The sequence below is a fragment of the Plectropomus leopardus genome, chromosome 20 (genome assembly GCF_008729295.1).
Source record: "Plectropomus leopardus isolate mb chromosome 20, YSFRI_Pleo_2.0, whole genome shotgun sequence".
NCBI classification, from domain to species: Eukaryota; Metazoa; Chordata; class Actinopteri; order Perciformes; family Serranidae; genus Plectropomus; species Plectropomus leopardus.
Genome location: NC_056482.1, coordinates 21174733 through 21198525, shown reverse-complemented (window position 1 = coordinate 21198525; position 23793 = coordinate 21174733). Strand labels below are relative to the sequence as shown.

The following is a 23793-nucleotide window of genomic DNA, read 5'->3' as shown; positions in this document are numbered from 1 at the left end:
ATGGCAGCATTTCACACCATACTTCTGCCATCAAAAGTGGGGTTTTTTTTTGTATTTTTTTATTATATCATATTTAGTGCAGTGCTCACTGTGGTGCATTTTATTAATCCAATGATTAAACTAATATTCTTTCAGAAATTCATAAAGCATTGATTTATCTGCATTTGGCTGTCATTCTAAAATTGAGAAGAGATCAATAAAGAACAAAACAGATTGATCGTGCTGTCATAAGACAACCACTTCCTCTGTTTGTTCTATGCCAGACATTGTCTCTGTGCATCTCTAATCTGCAACATTATCATTTTCTTCAAGCGTTACCTGGTAACACCAGCTGTCTGCAAAACAAAGGAACTAGCCATCCGCTATGGATGCTATAATTATATTATTATGTCTGTCTGATGACATTTTCCTCCAAAATGAGTAACCTTAAAAGTGATTTAAGGCTTTATGCAACACTTACTGACAGCATCTGGAAAATGGACACAAAAGGCCCCGGGGGGGGGGGGGGGTATAATAATAACAACACATTCTAATCTTATTCTGGCAGCTTGCATAAATAGTCATTTGAGGTTGTCCTGTTCAGAAAAATGACAGCTTTGATTGCGTGTTCAAAGAGCCATAAAAACCCACAGTCAGGCTAAGCGCTGCAGCAGAAAGTCTTTTTTTATTGATTTCAAAGCTGCAGGAATCAGTGTGTCCATGTGAACAATGAATCAGGCGACTGTGTGATGTGACAGACATCGCTCGTCGTGACATATAACCTAGATCATGTGATAAAGTGATAAAATAAGGGAATTATTACCAAACCTGGCAGTTTTTCTCATATCTGTGGAGCCTGGAAGCAATGTTTAGCTGATTTTTTTTTTTTTTTTTTTTTTTTTGCAAACTCTCCTCTTGGCTTAATTTATTTGTAAAACATGGAGAGAAGAAATGAAAGAAATTACCCAAAAATGTGTGTAAAATTAATAAAAAAAGAAAAGTACTAGAAAATTTCCTGAAAACACAATAAATATAATAAGTAAATGGCCTGAAAAAATATAGTTATTCTGCAAAGGAATTTCTAATATCTAATATCTAAAATACTAGCTTTCTAGAAACATCTTGAAACTTGAGAGTTAGATATTTTTCTCAAAGGTTGCTTGAGACAAACCAAAGCTAAAAAACAGAGTGGATATTGGACTTGCAATTATTATGGTGGACACAAACAGAACTCAAAATGCATGTCATTTACACATCAAGCATGTCTGCTATAAATGGGCTGGCAGCAAGCGTCAAAAAGAAGTTATAGAGAAGGGTCACTCTTGTTCATGAACTCTTGTCTGATCGGCTGCCATTGAGCCATACATGCAGCATTCTGCTTTGAAGGCTGCCTGTAAATCCATTTTCAAAGAAACTCAGTCCATCTGCCAGCAGCGGTCTCCAGTGTATGTGTGAAATTTAACGTCAGATGCAACGAAAGAGGGGAGATTTGTAACAGCTGACTGACATGTGCTAACAAAAAAGCAGGTTTCTTCAGCTAAGAAGACCAGAATTCACAATCTGAATAAAACATTCCTCCCTCATTGAATTGTTGCTTCCGCATCCCATTCCTTGCACATCGAAGGAGCCAGCCAAAGAAAGAGGACACTGAAAGGTCCTCTCGCTGATTGTGTGAAAACATCCCCCTCTAAAGCATGACTTTGGCAAGTGAATTTGCTTCTCAGGGCTGGCGAAAGACAGTAAAGCCCCCACTCCTTTCTAAAGGGTCCTCAAGCAAAAGCACTCTTCAGCTGTTTGTGCCTGAATTAATACAGATTGCATCATTCCTCTCCTCGATCACCAGAGAGTCGTCAGTTTTGGCATAAGCCTTGTATTTTTGAGGAGGAGCTGGGGGTTCATTTCATTGCTTTTGGAACAATGTTGAAAAGTAGAAACACAAAAACAGCATACCAGCTCCAACAAATATAAGATTTGATGTCAATAGCTCAATATTTAGAGGATTCCGTGTTTCTGTTAACACAGGTTAGATGCAGAACTAACTGTCTGCTTTGTTAGCTGAAGCTAACACAGCTGCAGCAGCTCACATCCAACACTGAGCCATTAAACCAAAATCCTTACACAAACACCGAAATGGTGCTGTTAGTTCCACCTGTGCATTTCTTGCCATGTAATGACATAATGTGTGTTCGGAAAAAACATGGCTGATGTATGGTTAATATGCTCTCTGAATGTCGTTGTCGGTACATTTACAAGTATGTCATTGTTTAGCACTCAACACTTTAAAAGCTCTGAATCATGAATTGCCCTGCAGCACTCTATGACGTGAACGCAAGCTCAAGCAGATTCAGTAAATGTTATCACAACCTTATCAGATGTAAATTGACATTAGTTTGTCATTATTACCATTACTGGCCATCTAGCCTTTATCAATAATGCCACTTTAAAATGTCACAATCAGTGTTTAAGGAAAATTACTTTCCTTGACCTTCTCTAATTGACAGGTTTAAAATAAGAAACCTGGGAGGAAATCAAGAACATGCAAAGTGGCATTATATCTTATCTGATTGCACTCCTGAAGAAACTTCATTGTGCATAGCATATTTTGGTTAGTACCCTGTAAATTTCTACTAAAACAAACTCAAAGGCTGAAACAAATTGGTATTTTTTTGTATTTGTCCATGCATCTACATTTACGAAAACTGCATGTTTGTTGTCCAGCAAGTGATGGTGGCTGTGAGCTGTGCAGACTTACACAATAGTAGCAGCTCCAGCCAGGAACAGTGTGGGCCGTATCTCTCATCTCCTGCAAGGCCTCAGCACGCAGGTAGCCCAGCTCCCTCAGGCAGCCGTCGTGGAATACCCGAGTACAGATCCTGCAGGGGTACAGGTCGTCGGCCGTCCACACCTCACACACGTCACACATCTCATCGCTTACTGGCTGAAAACAGAGTCAGAATGCATGATTTAAATTTTGAAGATTTTGATCTGAAGTAGGCAGACATGAAAATTACAAATACACACAAGCAAGCTTTATCCCCTGTCCATTAAAGCGCTGAAAACAGGTCAGAAGGAAGGATTGGGCATCAGTCTTCTGAGTGTGGTTTGATGTTTGGAAGGGTAGTGTATAACACATTTGTAGTTTGTGTTGTGGTCTTTGCTTATGGTAGAAAGCACTGCCTTTGATATGACAATGATAGCGCCTCCCTTGTCTAACATGTTCATTTCTCCCCAAACTTCTCTGTAGACTCCATTTACAGCCAGTATACACTCAGCTGTCAAGCCAGTGAAAATGATTGCAGAATTGCAGAATTGCAGAATGCTTGGCTGGTTAACCATAAAGAGATATTGTCAGTTTCCTTGCTTTTCTTTATCTCTGTTTCAGTGCCTTGGAACCAGCTTCTGGGCTGGAGGCACATCACAGATGAGATCATGTAAAATTTTCTCAGTCACAGTTTATCTTAACGTTGTGGCCTATTTCTTGTGACCTGATGACTCCATTTACATCAACAAGCTTTCTGCATCAACACCCCAGTCAAAATGAGATCTAGGGTGCCATTATAACTGTTGAAGAAGGTCATTTGTCAACTTCTAAGATGGGGTAATTTAACGAAAAATAATTAAAGTGTCCCTGCAGGCTTCAATTTTCATGATGCCAGACATGTGCACTGGATATAACAGCATACTGACTTTAGCTGCTCTTAAACTTACAGATAATTAAGTCTTGCCAAAAGATTGTACTAAAGGAAAGGCCATGTTCCTCACCTAAGGAGCATGATTTCTCCAAGCATATTTCCTTTCTCTTTGCGAGTTGTCATGAGATGTGTCTTGTATGTATCATTGACATTTTGGCCTAAGGGTAGTGAAGCCCATTGTGTGTCAGAGGTGGAAAAGATTCAACGTCTTGGAAGCATAAAATGCACTCAAAAATGTCAAAGCCGCCTTTGACTTTTATATTTCATATGGGCAAGGGACTCTAAAGTTCAAGGAACAACAAACTAAAAAGCAAATAAATAGGGAAAAAAAGCAATGAATCCACTGGTGAAAAGAAGATATTTATATGGGCTAAAGAAAAATGAAACAATCTACATTTTTGTCTGTTTAATGTGATGGTGAGGAACATTTCTTTATGACATTTTAAACACCAACATTTATCATCAACATCTAATGTACTACCGAGTGTCATCGGCATAACAATGAAAGTGACACCATGTCTATGAATGTTGTTGGTAAGGAAGCACATATGTGGAAAATGAAACTGGGGCCAAAATGGACCCTTTAGATGCACCTCACTTAAATGAAAATAAGAGACAGCTTCTAATGGAGATGCAAAACTTTCAATGTGACAAAAGGAGAACCCCTTTACTGTCATTGTAGATATACCATGAAATTATGTTTGGTTACTCTGAGGCTATGAAATAAAACAGAATGGCAGCTAAATTCAAAACACTGGGACAAGATAAAAAAGAAGGTAAAAACAACGGATAATAATGGAATGAAACTGTGACAAATAAGGCTTGGCATAAATTATACTTATAATGCAAAGTGTGTCTGAAATACATGGCAGCAGCAGGTTTAAAGTGCATTGTTTTTTTAAAGTACATAATTTTTTTTTATTTTCGTAAACTGCACTTATGTAACTTTGTTTTTTCTGAGCCTAACCTATATAACTTTACTTTCCTAAACCTAACTTACATTGCTTTGTGTGAAATATATATGATGCCTAACCATGATTCTTTTCCTAAACCTAACCTACGTAACTTTTCCTAAATCTAATCTACGTAACTTCTGCTTTCCTAAAAGTTTGACATTAAATATAACCTGATATCGTCCAACAATGATTCATGTTCTAAACCTAACCTAACTAATAGTGGCGCAATTTTTTTGGGCGCTAGTTCGTTAGATATCATATCAACTCTATATATGGATTTGTATTTTCGTAAGATATCATACCTACTGTTGTATAAGAATACGTTGAATAAACCCAGCTGTCAGAAGCATTAACTTGACAAAACATCCCAAAATATTGCTTTGTAGACTAGATACCATATATGTTCAGTTCCAGTTTTTGAAAACTTCCAAGTACAAATCTATTATTATTGCAAGGTAGACACTTTTATTTCTGTACCTCTTGTTAAAATGCAGCAGTATAGCAAGTTGCCAGGCAATGTTTACTCTTTGCAAAATAGAAAACCTGATGGTGTCAGTGCCCCTGTGAACTCCTTCCCCTGTTAGTCAGCGTCGCCCTGAATATGGTCACCTCTCTGAGCAAGCCAGCCCGCCCACAAGAAGCTCGCTGTGAAGAGCCCTCGCGCACAACAACAACACATCTCACAGCTAGTGTGGAAATAAAAGGCCTTAGAGAAAAAAAATAATTTAAGCAAATACTTTCTCACCTTCAACAAGGGTGTTTAGATAAAGTTTAAGAGTCCCTTTACAGTCTGACTAAACTGCTTTATCATAATGCCTAACTTCAGGGAGGAAAAGAGATAATACGCTGCCGTTGCCATGGAGACACTTTGACATCGTGCAGACATCTCTGTAATCCCAGACTTGGGGATTCATAATGTGTTTTGTCAAAGTAAAAGATATTTTTTATATATTCCTGATTTAAATAACACCCTGGCCATGAACTGATCTCTTGCCACTGCTCTATTTAGGCCATCAGTAATACCTGCTCTTTAATTTTCAGGTCCACCTCCACAGGCTGGTCATCATCGGCTTCCCTTTTGGGACGCACAAAAGCTGGCGGTGTGAGCTGATGGCTCTTGTCAAGATCTTCAGGCTCCACTCCTTTTCCATCCCGTAACCTCGACCAAGCCTCCTGGTTGACCTTACACTCATCCTTCGTCGAAGCCGAGGCCTGCTGAGAGGTCGACGGACCTGCACTATTGTCTGTTTCCTCTTGCTCTGCCTCTTCTTTGCTCTTGTCATCATTATTGGCTGACGGTTTGGCAGGGCCTTCGCCTTCCTCTGCTTCCCCCTCAGCCTGCTTGGGTGGGGCAGGACGGTCTTTGATGCCCGCCTGGAAGGCAGAGACGACAGCGTTGCACCTCTGCACTTTCTCCACCTGCTGCTTCTTTGACATGAGCACCCCCATGGCTGCAGACAGAAGGAGAGACAAAAGGACAAAGAACAGTTAGACAGGTACACTGCATTTATGGCAGAACCGTCATTATCCAAGATAAAAGGTCTATTGTGTGGGATTTCATAGCATCTAGCATAGACAACTGCAGAACTGAAACTTCTCCCATATGCAAAGCACGTAGGAAAACTATGGTGGCCAAAGCAAAAATTGCGATTGGCCCTTTCAGGAGCGAGTCTTTGGGTTGTCTACTCTGGGCTACTGTAGAACAATACTGTTTACAAGTCCCTAAATCCTTCAGGCAAATTTATAAATTTTAGGGCGAAGGAATGACCTACTCTCCCTCGGACTGCCTGATACTCATTGTCTGTGTTGGTTGGATTGATAAGGTTTAGGCAAGTGGTTAAAATTGTTGTAACGGGCCATACATATGCTGCATATTTAACCAACTGGAAAAAACGCAAGGCTGAGCACTGGGTGCTAGTCTTGTGTCTTGTGTCTACCCTGTGCCAACTTTCATGTGCACGGAGGCAGGTTGAGTCTGAGGTTGCAAAGCGACCATAAACAGCCCTATCATTGCCCTTTTACCAGAAATCCTGAGTACATAGCTAATCTTCTCCAAGGTGTTTCTTAAGTGTGTATTGGACCTAAAATAGTCCTTGAGAGAGATGTAAAGCTCAGGTTATCTCTAGATGAAAATGATCAACTTCTCCTCCTGATATTTATGGAAGAAAAGATTGATATCTGTTGGCTTTGATTGGTTGTTTCTTGTCACATGTGGTGTACACTGCTGCGTTCCAAAGTTGAACTCATCACAGGATGCAGCCATTGCGCCCTGAAAAACAGGTGCTTTGGAACATGTGCTCGTTGCTATGGCAAAGACATCCCTGAGTATCATTTCTCAGGAGATAAACTCTCAAAAAGTCAGTCGGTCTGTGTCTGTGATTGGTGCATGGAAATATGTGACATTACCTTTTCCAGTTAAAAAAGGCAAAACAAAAAACACAAATACAGGCCATGCCCTTCATTGTAAGAGGCTGAACAGTTTTACGGGGCTTTTAACTAACCTTGTACTCAATACCAATACATACACTGTCACAGCTACAGTATGTGTCAGTGAATACTCAGTCATGTATAGTGCAAAGACACATGGATGTCATTTACCTCCCATCAAAAGGATATGCAGACATGCACTTGACCAGATCAGCCATTTTAAGAATGAGTAAAACTAATAAAATAAAAATAAAAACTGATAAAGGTACATGGCATGGATGGTAAACGAACTGAAGAACTTTGTGGTGCAATCATGTTTTTCTGGAAAAATAAGAAATTAAAAACACAATATAGACAATGTAACAACTAGCAGCAGTCATACAGATGAGATTATTAATCTATGAAAAAGATTTACTCAATCACTTTACTCACTTTCTCTTTCTATACTCTCTTTTTAAATCCCCCGAATCTCTTTCCATCAGCATCAATGTCCCTGCTCTCCTCTCCTTATTACTAATAAACCCTGCCCAGCTGCTCCTTTTCCCACATTTCTGTGACTCACTGCTAGTATTTCACTGTTCACTCCACACTAAAATGTAGATATTGACTCAGATTAGGTTTTGCTTGCATGATTCAAGTGATGAATACTAAGGTGTAAACTAAGAAAGTAGGTCCCACGCCTCACAGCACACTGAAAGAACACTACATTGCACATTTTTATATACACCACAAATGAGATTCCAAATCCCAAACAGGGCCCCTGCAATGGCAACAGATGTTTGAGAAAACATAAGCAAGCGTGACTATGTTGCCTTGCAAACAAATGTTCCTTTTCATACCATTTTCAGTAAGAGATACTGAACACATTGATGCAGAAATCTATACTTTGCTCTAATGTGTCTGCGGCTCTCCACAACTCATCATGCAAACTGTGAAGAGTTCTTGAAAACTGTTGACCATGGACAGATTTTCAGCTGATGCTTACGCACATGCTTTTCTCTTCCAACAATGTCTCACAGCAATAAATACTCAAGGGGGGCTTTGATTTTATGCCGACTGAGGTGTTTTTCCATTCAATGTCTCCAACCTAATTTTCTAAACTGGTCAGGGATTCATGCAGGTGTTGACCTTCCAACCAAAGGTCTTCCTCTTCAGTCTGTGCAAGAAACATCCCCTGCTTTCTGATTGGTTACTTAACTTCCACAACTATGTCAAGAGGCCAGATTTTACCCATCATTCAGAGAATACCTAGAAAGTTAACCTTTGGTGTGTGTGCATATGACATATGCGCTTCTTTTTAATGGTCCCACGTGGGAATACATACACAGCATCAACCTACAGAGTTCAGCCAACCGTCAATATCTAACATCACTTCTCCTCAATTCCGACTGTTCGCAGAATGAAGTGAGTTGAGATGAGAAAGGATAAGATAAGATCAACTTTATTGATCCCCAAGGAGAAAATTAACTTCTCTCTCTCTGCAGGTTTTCAATGAGTTTTTGCTGGTTATTAAAGTGAATGCCTTTAGACTGCTGAGCTTTCATCTGAAACAAAAAGACTGTTTGTTTTTCACAATTCTAGTTTGATTTTGGCAATAAAAGAGTAAGGCTTATGAATTCAAGGCATTTGTATGCAATAAGCTATATGCCATGACATGTTGTCATGCAGAAATCTGCAAAAACTGCTAAATCTGGAATTGTAGGGAACACTGTCCCAAATATTTTCACATCATTGCATAATTCCTGAACATATCAAGATGCTGTAAACAGTGCAATAAAGTAAAAAAAATGCAGACACCGACTTAGTTCTCATTTCCACTTAAGTGAGACACAACCATGAATTCCATTATTGAAAAAAAGGCGCCTGTTGTGGATTCAAGTTGATTACATGGTACTTATGGGACATGTGTATTTGCTCTCAAATGCAATCCCATCCATCAACGCTCCACATAAGTGCTTGAGTGAAATTCAATCGCATTTATCTGAGGTGAAATTGGAGTCATTCTCTGTCTTCCTCCCAGGCTAACACTCTAATAGCCTTCCAGGCCTCATGTTCTCAAGCTGCTGGTGGACTCTAGGCACTTCATAGACTGTAGCAGGTACAGCACTTATTTGTAGACTTCGACACAGGCTTCACTGTCTCTGGTTTCATGCATTTAAATGATCCAAAAAAGACATCTAGGATACAAACACTGACATGATATGTTGTTACTGTTCAAAAGAACCAAAAGTGTCTCTGTTTCTCTGTTCTACTTTGGTTTGCTTTCATGCAGACAAAACAGAGGTAAAGTGATACTTCAATGATTACTGCGCTGAATATCTATTTTGGCTGGTGTCTCTCTCTCTAAGGGAGGTCAAAGGTCAAGTCACAGAAGAAGAAGCATAAGAAGTAGCACAGCAATCTTTTTCTCATAGTGGTTTTTGTGATATCTCACAAATAAGTGCCCCACAAATGACATTATGTACTTAACGAGTTAGGTAAGTTAGGCTTAGGCAAGTACAGTTAGAGAACTCCAGTAATGAGTCCTAAAACCTGGAAATGAATTTCAGCACCTCCGGTTCCTTTGTCTTAAAGTCAGGGGGTTTTCTGAATGTGTTTTGTGCTTAGATGTCTGAAATAAGATCTGTGGTAAACACTATTTTAAGAGATTTTCACACATTTTGTTTTTTACAACATAAAATATGTCAGTACATAACACACTTGCAAACTTTGAAACTCTCAGGTGTTTTTAAATATGCAGTTGCTAACAAGTGGCTAAATGAGACTATCACATCAAGCCACGCTGAACAACGCAGTGGCAATGCGATCATAGTGTAGTAGTAGTTCATTGCCTAACAATAGCTTTTAACTTCAGGCGATTACATTTAGGTTCCAAAAATCCTGAAAGTGATGTTTATTTGTGTAAATTGTCTTGCTGAACAAAACCTGTGAGAATCATCCAAAATCCAATGGAAAAACCCCATAGGCCTTTTGACAAGGGAACCAGGGCCAAGTTACCATTGTTATTTTAAAACACCCATGTACTAACTGTGCAGCTTTGCTCTGATCTGTAGAAAAACTGGGGCTGACTATCATCCTCAAGGACAACCACTTCATTTAAAAGGTCAGTGTTCCGAGTTACAAAGCCCTCCTGCAGTCTAATAAATGACAGCAGCATGCTGTGAATATACAATGATTAAAAAGACACATATGCAGGCCTGTGGAATACTAGATAGGCTGGTATCCTTACTGCAGGAGTGACAATCAGCTCAGTGGGTTTAGCGTAGATAAGCCTAGGCTGAAAGGATCTGCTCCATTATTTTAATGCAGGTGTAGTTTAGATTAGTTTTGGGATAAGAGGGAAAAGAGGAAATAAAAGGATGCTTTATCATAATGTCTATTTACAATATAATTCACAGTAACAGAATCCAAATGGATCCACCTCCAATAGAATAATCTTCTGGAAAGAATCTCTTTCCAAATACTTTAAACTTCTTCTTTTTGATAGAAACAGCAAGCTACACACAACAGTCGACTCATGACTAATGACTCAAGTCACAAGATAACTTGACTTTTAGTTTCACACTGGACATGAACACCAGCCTCCTGTACCTAAGTCCTGTACTTGGTGGACCAATCCACCTGTTCTCCTGGCTGCCCTAGGAGGACTTTTGCACTTTTATATTATGTCTGTTGCTCTGATTCCGATTCTGATTCTGATTCTGAAGTTATCTGAAAGCCAAGTCTCATGCAGATGCTAAAGGGTGTGTTTTGCATCTATATCTGACACCAAGGGCCACTGCACAGGCCATGCTTTTGACGCCCTTTGAGTAAGGTCAGGCTGATAGGAGAGAACCAGCAAAACCACCTCCTGCCCATGTAATATCTGTATTTTTTTCTGATTTTTCTAAAACATTTGCTGATTTGCTTTTAGTTTTACCTCTTAACATGTCAAAGGATCACAAGTAGGCACTAATCACAAATTAATCGCAAGAAAAGCCAAAAAGGCTGGGAATCTATTGTGCAAACTATTGAGTAAAGTAGGTTTCTGCAAGGTCCATGACAGTCCGACAGAGGTTGCGGCATTTTACTCATAAACACAAATATCAACCCCATTGTGGTGCTAAAGATAAAGTCTGAATATCACCACCTCTATAGGAACCATGAATGTCTGTGCAGTATTTCATGGCAATTCATTGATATTCAAGTGGTTGTCGAAAACACTTGAATGTATAAACATCTCTGAGCAGAAGCATCCAAACAGATGCATTGTATAAATACAGGCTATGTAGTGACTGCAACAGGATGGCAGACTGATTATTATAGGGACTTAATTATCCACTGAAGTGACCTTCCCACTCTGGCTCGGAACAGCGCTGGCATAGACATGAGACAGCAACAGCCTTTAGATGCCAGAGATGCCAACTTGTGAACTGCCGCCTCTTTCACATGAACCGTATAAAAAAAAAAAAAAAAATCATGTTTGAAAGCTTTTGCATGCTTGAAGACAAAGCTTAAAATAATGGTATGGTTGATATATTGGTTAGATGCCACCACCACAGCTTGATCCTCAATTACTGTGCAGTGCAGATAATGGACCGTGCCATTTTAAATGAGATAATCAACAATAAACAAATTGTTCTTTAATAGCCAGAAAAGGCTTCGTAAACACTGGGAGGAAAATGAGAAACAATAATAATAAACTAAGAGCTATTACAAGCCCCAAGGCCTTTGTACACTCCATCAAATCAATATCAGCAGTAAATAGCCCAAATATGTTTTTGTAATCTTTTGAAAAATCAAGCAATCAAAAGTCACATACTCATTCCTCCACTATAGAACAAAAAATATGTACAAACAACAACAAAAAGCAGATAGGGAATAATGGTGTCTTTTTTTTTTTTTTTTTTTTCTTTTTGCTGCATAATAAACAAAAAACAAATCCATAACAATTTTTAATGGACATAAACACTCGTGTACATACAGAAGAATTGCATGATGCCAGAAGGAGGATGCAGACAGGATGAAAATTAAGTACTTCTCATAAATTAGCATTTTTCAGACAAAGCTGTTAGTAGAGTCAGTAGTGATGAGGAAATATCTGTGCACACGAAGGACCTTGTCACTTTTAGGTTAACTTATGAATTTTAAATAAGGGCCGTGTGTTTTTTTCTCTCCCTTGATTCTGACACAAATGGGTCAGTCCTTGGCTTTGATACCTGAGTTTATTAGATAGCGCGAGTAACCTGCTTCTTGGTTGCTTTGCAAGTCTGCGATCCTAAAGCCTTTGACCACAATCCTGTCAAACTGCTCAACCCTTCTTCCTACATGACTGACAGCAACATTTGTGCAGCTTAATGCTTGCATGCGCTCCATGCTCACAAAAGAGATAGCTGATGTGTTTGTTTTTCATCCATGACAGCACTCTAGTGAGTGTCTACAAAAAAGATACATAAACCTGTGTCAAGAAAACTATCACGATCTTATTTTTGTAGTTTTGGCTATCATTCCAATCCCTAAAGCCTATTAACATCGTAATTGCTGAAATCTTTAAACACTAAAATTATGCAGCACATTCTCATCCCAACTCATCACATGGTGCTGCTCTGTCAGTGATGACATCATGGTGGGATGACATTATGGTGGGATGATGCAGCCCGTTACCGTGATAGCAACGAATGCACATTGAGGTCCGGTTGGATACGGAAGGTGGCTTTTGGCATCAACTTGTATGCTGAAAGCATTGACAGAGCATCACTATTTAATGAGTTTGCAGTGAGAACGGGCTGAAATATGCCTGAAGGGACTAGAAACACAAGCAGTTTGATGATCATATAGCTTTGAAACACATATCCAAAGTTATTAGGAAAACACAGTTAAAGGCAAACTGTAGCTTGAAATAGTTGTACAATTCTATATTGTAAACATTCAGTACAATTATAGATTTATATGCATAGTTTGAGATGTCTTATAACAATATAGATTTCAGTAATAAGCCACTTTGATCTTTAGAGGAATGTCTTGTAGTTGTCCCAAGATTAAGACCGGTGGGTAAGGGAGATTGTGGCTTTTCAATAACTGCTCCAAAGCTTTTTGCTCTCAAGAAAATGTTCTCCCTGGTGGTTTTTAATATTTTATCATCTTTTTCCATAATGTAATTGATCTTACCAGTCTTATTTTGTCCTATATTTGTGTCCACAAAATAATGCTTTGTAATTTCTAATACCTCTTTGTTGTTGTTGTTGTTGTTATGCCTGTTTAAAATTTATCTATTTGTGTGCCATTCACTTTTATTTGTACAGCACTTCAGTCAACTGCGGTTCTTTTTAAATGTGCTATATACATACACTTGATCTGATTTCATTTCATTTGTTTTTGCTGTTTCTGGTTCCTTTTTTCATGGAGGCTTGTTCTGTCCCTCATGTGGGAATGTCAGAGAGCATCAGCCAGCTCTGCTCTGATTGGTCCGGACTGATTGTTTCAACCTGACAATGAATGAACTCTCAATCAAGCAGATCACAATCACCTGGGAGATGAATGTGTCTGTGACTACATATTGCCTGCTCTGATTTGTGATGGTGGTTTGATTCTGCCTGAGGAAGATCTCTGTTAGACTGAAATCCTGCACAGTTTAAGTTACCTGGAGCTTCCAATACAATGAAAGGAGCTCCTGTCTCATTCTTGCCTTAGTTTGACTTTTTTTATCCAGCAGCTGTAAAAGTTGTTAGAATAGGCAAACCTTCACCCTGATGTTCCATTGGACTTAACACCCATTTCTCCAACAGCCCATTATCCACAAAACAATCACCTATTGCTCTAAATTCCCATTTCTTTGAAAACACAAGTGTTTTTCACTGACCTGTCCCTGCTTTTAGAGCAACTTTTTCTGCCACCAAACATGAGTGCTTTAAGACCATACTTGATCTTTTCCTAACCATGGCTTTTGTGCCTAAAGCTAATCACACACTAACCGCAGTGTCGCTGACAAATTAAGCATATTCATGGTTTCCAGATATGAATAATATGAATATTTTTATTGGGCTGTCTGACTGCAAAAAGTGTGTATTTTCTGAAAAAGGTGACCTTGCTCAGATGTCCCAGTGAGCATTTGTTTTTGTCCAAAAAAAAGGGGGTTTCAGTCCAATGGGACATGTTTTGGACTAACAGAGATGTGGAATATTGGACTGTCAAAACAATAGGCAATCCCCATTCATAATGTCAGCCACTAGCATGCTGACAGGAAATACAAAAATAATTAAATAATTTGGTTTTGTTCAGAGTTCTTTTTTCCTCACTTACACTTCCTTAAAGGGATTTTGCCACATCTCCAATATAGCAATTACTTTAGTGTGCACAATGGTATCATACTTGATAGAAATGATGACTGAAACTACAAAAAATCAGACACAAGTTGTGATGAATGGCAACTTCTTCTTCAAGGGCCAAATAAATCAAAAAAGCGATATCACCAAGACTCAGCAGTCACCCAAAGTCACCCCTCATATTACATTTGAGGGCAATAGAAGCTGAGGAGGATGGGATAAATCTCCCTCAGGCTTGACGTTCACTAGACTCCTGCAGGAGCAGCTGCCTCTGCTGCTTTGCTCTCCTTCCCGGACCCCTCTGAATGATTTAAATGCCCCTGGATAAAAAAAGATCTGGACGAAGCGGAGGAAAACAGGGCCACTCCTTGGGGCAGAACCTGACATATATGGCAGAGGAAATGTTATTCTGTCAAGCTGCACTGCGACAGAGTATTCTCAAGATGGTGAAGTATAGCAGCACTTCACTCATTCGTGTGTCTCAAGTGACACGATCTCGGATATTCATCCATATTCTTAAAATGGAGAAGTGAATCCTTCCTTTTGTATCCCATTTTCTCTGACACTTTATTTTTCTGCGCATGACTCCAAGAAACATTTTAGGTTCAATATATATTCAGACTCTTGATTCATGTCAGCAGTTGAGTGTGACGAGCTCTCAGATGATGAAGCTCTCTGGAGCATCTTGATTTAATTAAATATTGATGATTTCAGAGGGAGGTGGCACCAAAGTGCTTTTCAAATCCTTCAGATTTTTTTCTGCTCCTCTGAGTAATCCTTTTGTAGCCCATGTACACCTCACTCATTAATTTAACACTACCAGACCATGTCGGGCAAAACACACTTGTTCCGGCTGTATTGGTTCACAACAACAATAACATCCAACACACTGGACTGCTGCTCCATCATTGCTATGTGAAGTTTCACCTGAACTCATTTTGTGATTGTCATTTTGTGTTATGCATCTCAATAAATCATGTTGCTGGATCTATTTTTGTCACACAGACTGGTGAAAAGAGATGAATATATTATGCTTAAACAGGAAATGAATCTTTCCATCTTCTCCTGTAAGCAGCAGTGTATTAGAGGCCAATAGGGACACCTTAAGGTCTGTATTAGTATTCAGTCCTCTGCTGCCCAAGTGTCACCATGGGGATGTTATTGAGATCTACAGGAGCTCATATAACAGCCATTCATTAGTCTGCGGAAAGTAGTCACTACCACCAGATGTAAGTGTCAACAGTTGCTCGCTCTGCCAATTCTTTTGCGGAAACAGATTTTTCCTTCAGTTAGAATTACTTATATATGTGGTGCATTTGGCTTGCCAGGTGCCAGAAAGAATACTGCTTTAAGATCAAGGTCACAGTGACTACGTGACAGAAAGCCGCATTCAACAATTTAGTTCATGTAGCTTCACCTTTAAATGTGGATCTTATAATTGCACATGATCTACAGAGAAAACAGAATTGAGGTGTGTTGTCTAACAATCCATACATCTGAACATATCTGTAACGTATTTGGCAAAACAGCCTTAAAATAAGTATTTTAGGAGACACGACTTATTTTGAGTCATCTGAACCAGCACAGCACTCCAGCAGCATGAGTGGTTTCCAGCGTTTTGGCTCGTGGCCCCTTAAAACCAAGCAATTTTGCAATCATTCATCACAGGTTAAGTGTGAATATGTGTTGTTGGGAGTTCAACCAGAGTTTTTGTTTTTCATTCTCAGGTTTTATTTTCAGGGTCATGGAGAGGTAGACGTATTCAGTGCTTCACTAGAAGAAAAGTCAAGAAGAAATACGAAATAGAATTTTTTTGTGATCTTAAAGGACAAGTGTGTGGAATTTAGTGGCATCTGGCGGTGATGATTACACATTTCAACCAGCTGAAACTTCTCCCATGTGTCAAGCATGGACTCCTGGTTAAAATTCCCTCATTGTTCAGGAGGTTTCAACCAGGAGCTGAATTATCTGCATAGGTCTATTCGTCCCCGAAACAAATGGACCAGGTTATTAAAACAGAGGGGCTGCTAACTGTTAGCACAGCACCTGCCGATGTGTGATCATCTTTCTTGTCTGATAACTTAAGATCAAGACATTCATGAGATTTTTACTGGGAGCCGAATTAACTGCAGAGGTCTCATCTTCAAAACAGATGGATACGGTGATTTAAACTTGTAAAAACACAAACTAATATATTTTTATGTTACAAATCAGTGTTTCTCCAATGCTGTCTGGCTTGCTGCAGAGGGGCTGCTAACTAAGGTGGTCAGTGCCAAAACAGGAATGACCCCATCTAGAGCCAATGTTTGGTTAATGCATTCTGGGCTACTGTAAAAAGGTGGAGGACTCCTTGGACAAGGACCTGTTCCCTTTGTAGATATAAACAGCTCATTCTAAGGAAACAAAAACATAATTGTTCTCATTTTTAGGTGATTATACATTAAAGAAAACTTGAATTCCAACAAAGTCTAACTTTGGGACCTATTAAGTGGCCAGGTTAGGATAGGAACCAGTGCTCTACATGACAAACAATACAGCAAATACAATCATTTTAATCTGCAATTTTTCATTCTTTGTACCCCACTAGACAACAATCTTAAAAGCCCTCGTTTACAAGCTACATTTGTCAAACACACTGTTCCGTTAATGTTCATTTTACATCATAATAACTTGAAAAGGATGCTAATCTGTATCTGGCTTTCCTCCCATGTTATGTGTGTTCCTCTCACTGTATGAGTCTCTTCCCAAAGCTGTTGGATGTCACTGTTATGTGCTGATTAGAATCCCAACCAGCCCTCCTTTTCATTCCTTGTTTCAGGGGAGGAGGGGGGGTGGATTTTTTGAATGGAAGTACCACAAAGCATGCCTTTTCATGGGAATGAATCCCCCCTTTAGCCGAAGATCTCACCCACGGACCAGGCAAGCAAAGACCTGGAACTAATTACACTAACGAGTTCACCCTGATCGCTGTAATAGCGAGTGAGTGGAATCATTAACAGCCATTTAAAACATGCAGATGGACGTGCACTTCAACACACACACAGCTAAATAAATCAAATACAAGGGCTTAAGTGTGGTTGTAAGTATGGCTCTTGATGCTCGCTGGTCAGCCCTATCGCTTGTGGAAGAAAACCACTGCTGCATGCATGAAACTCCTAGTACCTGAGCACAACAACCTTTTCCAAAAAATGCTCAGTGCTCAACAAATGCATATGAATAGGGTTGAAATTCAGTTAGTGAACCAACCAAAAAAGTCTCTGAATGGAGGAGGAATTTAAATCTCAATGCATCGTTAGACTGGAGACATCATGTTGGCATTCAGGCACTGCCAGGCAGAGAGGCTGTGCCAACCGAAAAATGCTCTGAGAGAGTCTGACAATAACCACCGTGCAGGCGGCAGTGAAGCAGCTCGGGGCTGGAGGGATCTGTCACAGACTGAGGAGCAGGACTCACTCCAAGGTTAACACCGAAACTGGCTTGTTTGTGGACCTGTGTGGGCTGGGAGATAACAACAATAGGGTTGTATGCAAAGACTGATGGAGACCTTAATGGACAGCAGCACTTCCTTGTAGGACAGTGCTTTGGAAAAGTGTACAGAGCGGCTGGGGACGAGGCAAAGTCTGTGTGCTGCAGAGAATTATCCAGCCATGCCATTAGTTGAGTCTCTCATTGGTATAACTTCCTGTATAAGGTCATAGAAGAAAAACAGCAGCCTGGTGCTTTACTCTCCCAATGATGTACATGCACCAAATACTCCTAGAACTCTGCCATTTGTGTCTTTTGATTCCAAATTATTATTATTTTTTTTAAATTTTCATGCATTGCACTGCTACAAACGGAATAAGAAAACAAAAGCAGCAGCCGTGTGAACTCTCGTAGTTTGATAACAACCATGACGCGTATCCACACCCATGTGGATGCTGACCTACATATTCATCCCATGCAAGCATCTGTAATGAGGCTTTCCAGCAAACCCACCTAGTCCCGTCCTGTGTTTGCAACCTCAACAACAACAAAATCTAGACCAGCATAGCGTCCCGCATGGCAGTTTTCAGTTTGTTATGTAACCCTTTAAAAAGCAGCGCAGGGAGAGATGCGTGTGTGGACTCACCGTAAAGAGTCGAATCTTGTGTTCACCTCGACTTTATGTGTATCCTTTCTGGCTCACGCCCGGCCGTCCAGCATGGCAAGACTTTGCTCAAATGAAGTATGTGCGCCCTTACTCGCCTGTCGGAAGCCCCGCAGAGAGATGATGGCACGGCAGTTTATTATTCCTTCCCCCCTCTCACAGTCCCACAGAGGAAAATTTACAATCGGAAGCAGCTTCTGGCAGCGATAGAGAGTTCTTCCAAGAGCCGCGGACAGCTCCGGTGCTGAAATCTTTTTCCTTTTTTCTCTTCCTTTCCCCTCCTTTCTCTGAGCTACTCCCTCGGCATCTGAGGAGACGCGCAGCTCGCTGGCAGTTGGAGGCAGGAGGAGAAGACCTTGGTGCAGACTCACAGGCGGCCACTGAAGTTCAATCACGGATTTATAACCATCATTTTTGCAGCCCCCTCCCCCTCCCGAGAGCCCTGGTCGTGATCGTTTTAGGTTAACAACTTGTGGGCTCGAACTTGGAGCGTGTTGATTGGACAGGACCACCAGGACCCCGCAGTTCCCAAAATAATGACGTTAGAAAAGATGCTTCCTCAGCAGCCAATTACATCTCATAGACATCTAAAGCGTAAAGGGAGTCATTAGGAGACTGGGCGATTTTTGAATTCCATTTGAGTCATTTTTTTTTTTACCATAATGGGGGGGGGGGGGGGGGGTATGTTTCACAGCAAGAGGAGCCTGGAGTCAGAATTTAGCATTAGTGTGACATAGAGGCATCTTATGCATGCAGAGCTGCATCTGCACAGTGCAGATTAAATGTACTGCTGTGATTCTGAGAGGAGAGCTTTAGTAAGATTTTTAAAAATCTGCCATAAAAATTCAGATTTATAACCACTTTAATTTGGGGATTAAACAGCAATTTATGTGGCTCTCAAATCTTTTAACATAATTAATGGAGTGTTTCCGCTTGTATTTGGTTTTTGCAATTATCCCAAAACAACCTCCACTTAAAGAGACAGTTCACCCCAAAATCAAATATATATATTCTTTAGTCTATATATATATATATATATATATATATATATATATATATATATATATATATATATATATATTTATTTATTTTTGCATGCAATATATTTTTCAGATCAGTAATAATTACATTTTTTTTCTGTCATTAACAGACAACAGAAAAAATAACCTTGCTTACGCTTTGCAACACTCTTGGTTCCTTCTAGCATCAGTTCTACATGGAGTTTTACATGCAGTGACACCTTTGTGCAAATATAATAAATAATCCTCCCCAGGGAGAGTAGATAAAATTGAAATCCATATACATCAGCATTTTTCAATACAATCAAGATATCCACACAGTATATCAAAGCATAAATGTGTTACTATTTGCACATAATATTTAAATCTCCAAGCACAGAAAATTTAGGTGTATACGTGGTGTGAGAACTCACAAACATAAAGAGCTGAGTCAGCATCATTAAAAGAGGCTCTCCAGGATCTACAGCAGGGTGTATGGTTAATGTATGAACAACTGGTATGCACCATGTCCCACTGTGTTGTTCCACAGCCTGCTGGTTCAAATGGAAGGCCATGCATTATTGATGAAGACGTAAGTGCACACTGACCCATTGGTCTTGAAGGGAAGAGGAAGAAATGGCCAGCTATGGTATGTCACCAGGGAAACCTGACCCCTCACCTCCCTGACTGTGACACTTTTTGCCGTGTAGTCACCTCTACGCTTTACAAAACAAATGGAACATGGATTTTCTTTCCATGTCGGCTAGATTGTGTTAGGCTACTACTGACTTCTTGTTGATGAGCGTAACACATTAAAAGATACATTACAGATCTGACAATCTGAATGTGTGTCTCATGTCCTTTCTGTTTTGATTTTTTTTTTTTTTTTTGCAAGTGGAAGTTGACGTGAAAAAAAATGAATCTAAGTATGCAACCCTTAGAGACCAGAGCAATTTGGCCTAATTTCTGTCAAAAAGATGGGAAGAGGGCAATGAGTAATAAATGAAGAAATTACCCAAAAATTATTAAAAATCACACTAATGGCAAATATCATGACAAAACTTATGGGTTGCAATGAGCCCGAAATTACCAATACCTTATACACATAACATATGATAAGAAAATAATGAATACATATCTGGATGAAAACAACTAAAAGAAATATAGCAAACAAATGAAGCAATGCAAAAAAAGGCAAAAAGCAAACAGTCACACCTAGTTTTTCAAAATAATTTTCTGAATCTACGACTTTTTCTTGCACTTTGTGAAACAATTATTACCAAGCTGCTCGTTGCCTTTTTTCCGATTTTCTTTTGAAGATATCAAACCAATTTGCTTTGGGTTCAAAGGTTTAAATACTTGCGAAAGGTGTTAAGAAGCAGCACAAGAAAAGTGATGTCACTCCAGATTTCAAAGGGTTAAGAGCAGGGCGAAAAAAGTGTTAAAGCTCACGATTAAAACTTTTATTTTTACTTTTTGCAGAAATGGGATCTAAATGAAGACAAGTGGCGGAGGCAAAGCCAAGCTTGGAACGTATTTAAAAGAAGAATTAGGCTGGGAAAGCAAATAGCAGTAGCCTCAGTTCCCCTTTCAGAATAGTTGTAATGGTCTCAGTGGGACAGTCAGTCACTATTAGCAGTCCATTCACAGTCCAGTTGCATTCTTACCATAATGGCATTCCCATGGATTTGGAGTTGGATTCTTGAACACTGCAATCACTGCCTTTTCAGCATTGAATAACCTTCCCTGTGGGTTGAGAACAGTGGATCTGATGGCACCTGATTGGTCTGTTCAAGTGAGCAGTAATTGCACTTTTCTTTATTTTGTCACTTGTTCCAGTGGTGAACGAATTTTTACTGCAAGAGCAGCAATTAGAGAAATGACCCCTGAATCAGTAGCTGTCACATTATTAACCTCCCACCTGAATGTTAATTATACAGTTCTTTAAGGTTAATGTATAACAGCCATCAGCAGTATATTCTGTAGTAAGTTCAACCACACTATTCTGTGGTGAAAAAAAAGCTTTAATATAGCTTTTGGAGATATTTGATGACTTGAAAAATATTTTTTGGGGGTTGACAAGTTTCCATTTCCCATCCTTTTTTATTATGCATTTGGTGGAAAGCATTCGTTCACACAGACATCTCATGTTTGAAATGTTTATTACAATATTGCAGCAGAACATATATTTGGTCCCAAGACTCTGGCCTCATTGCTCTCCCGCAGATATGTTTACATGATTTATTGGGGAGTGATGATAAAATATCTTCCCCTTATAGCTGCAGCCTGCAGGCGGATGCTGGGGTGGAGGTGGGGTTGGAAGTGCATGCAATACTAATGCAGGGCAGCAGTGGCATTGACAAGGCAAAGGGAGAGGTGGGAAATTTCTGCAGCTTAAATGGACCACCAGTTCACTGCAAGAGCACCAATTAGATAAATGAGCCCGTATTCTGTAACTGTCATGTTATTAACCTCCCGCCTAATTATTTACAATAATTTAAGGCCGAGGTACAACATTCATCAGTATCAGTGTATTTTGGAGTCAGTTTAAAGCAACATATGCAACTTTTAGCTAATAGATGAGTCTCGTTCCCAGGTTGTCAAATACTGACGTGTTCGCATGATGGTCGGACCGAAGCACCAGAATGCTCCACTGTATGCTACTTTGATGTTGTCAATAATCAGAGCTTCAAATAGTATCCGATCCAATAGCCAGGACATAATTAGCCTAGTTTAGCACAGAAGATTGGAAACATGGGAAAAAGCCTTCCTGAGTCCAAAGGTTAAAAAAAAAAATCTGCCAACACCAACACATCTAAAGCTCACAAAATAAGACTATATGTCTCTTCCAGCAAAGAGTTCAGGAAGTCACTTCAACCGGCCAAAAGGCAGGCCAGTACATATAACGCATGGCACAAGGATACTTTTGTTTAACTATGGAGAGGAAACATGTTTATTAGTGAGCTTTAGACTCTAAAGTTTAAAGTTGCTAGGAGACAGACTTTTGTTATAATGGACAGGATAGCTGTTTTCCCGTGTTGCCATTCTTTGCATTAAGGTAAGCTAAACAACTGTTGGCTGCAATGTCGTATTTACCAGACTCATTAAAGTGTGGTATCACTCTTTTCATCTAAATTTTAACCAAGAAAGCAAATTAGTATTTTTCTCTCAAAATATCAAGCTATTCCTTGAACAATACCAACAAACTGAACTCATAAGGAAAAAAAAAAAAAAAGAATCAAAATCAGAATTGGCACCATGACTTCAAGGCATTCAAAATTCAGACAAGTTCATGGTCACTACACTACAAATGTCTGAAATTAACAAAACAATTCAAATAAACAAAGTGATTACATTATTTACAGCTGTTGTTTGTTGTGCTCAAAGCAACGTTACACATGTCCCTCTTTTGGGCACCGACTGGCCAAGCTTGGTTTTTTCCAGGTGGGCCCATCTTGAAAAGACTGATCTTATTTTTTTCCGCAATAGAGCATTAGATACCCTTCACCTTATTTTGAAAACTAGATGAAGTCTCACACATATTCATCAGCTTACTTTGCCAAGCTCTCCCACATTGCTTGATCTGGGTCATTTGCATTTGCCATGAGTGTCAGTTCATGGGTGCACTACACTTGTAGCACTGTTTGATTTGATCACAGAGATGCGGCTGACGTCTGGCTTGACCGCAGGTATTTATAGAACTTGTCCTAGGGGCGAGTCATCGGCTCCCTGAGGGCGACCATGGCAACTCCTGATAAGACATAATATCTGATGGCCAGCCCAGAAAAAAAGAGGCTAAGAACATACTGGGTGTATATGTAGTGCTGCTTTGTGTAATATTTGGTGTGAATATATTGTGCTCCCGTGGATAGAGTCTGCTGGTTCTAATTTAGTCCTGTGTTTAACATTCACTGTTTTGCAGTACAATTCTGAAAAACAGACTATTAAGTCAAATTAGTCATTACGTTAATTAAAGATTTAATTTTTGTGTTCTCTTCACATAAACAAGGGGTGGAAACCTTGGGAATTAGTTTTGTTTTACATATTCACCTCAAACAATACAAATTAACAGTTTGTGTAATAAAATTATTAGCTGATTTACAAATGTGTCAGTTTGAATTTTGTGCATCAAATGGGAGGCGCTTGACTGCAAATTTCTGGGCTGCATTCGTTGCCAGTACACTCCTGCCAACTCCCAATTGCACTGAATTTAATAATTAACTTAAAATCTTAAATGGACCTACAGGACTAAACGAAGGAGGTGGCAAAGCCCCCCGGGATGGAGCTGTGCTGTGATCCAATTTGGTTTAT

At 39.6% G+C, this 23793-nt stretch overlaps 1 protein-coding gene across 1 annotated transcript in view; it reads right to left on the bottom strand.

Annotated features, from left to right (window-relative positions):
• Positions 1 to 18922, bottom strand: part of phf24 (PHD finger protein 24) — a 34840-nt gene extending 15918 nt beyond the window's left edge. Inside the window, exons 1-3 of the mRNA XM_042509480.1 lie at positions 18467 to 18922; positions 5651 to 6078; positions 2732 to 2917 (exon numbers count right to left, since the gene is read on the bottom strand). Coding sequence (XP_042365414.1) covers positions 2732 to 2917; positions 5651 to 6076 — 612 coding nt within the window. The 5' untranslated portion in view covers positions 6077 to 6078; positions 18467 to 18922. The remainder of the gene's footprint in view (positions 1 to 2731; positions 2918 to 5650; positions 6079 to 18466) is intronic.
• Between the last annotated feature and the right edge of the window lie 4871 nt (positions 18923 to 23793).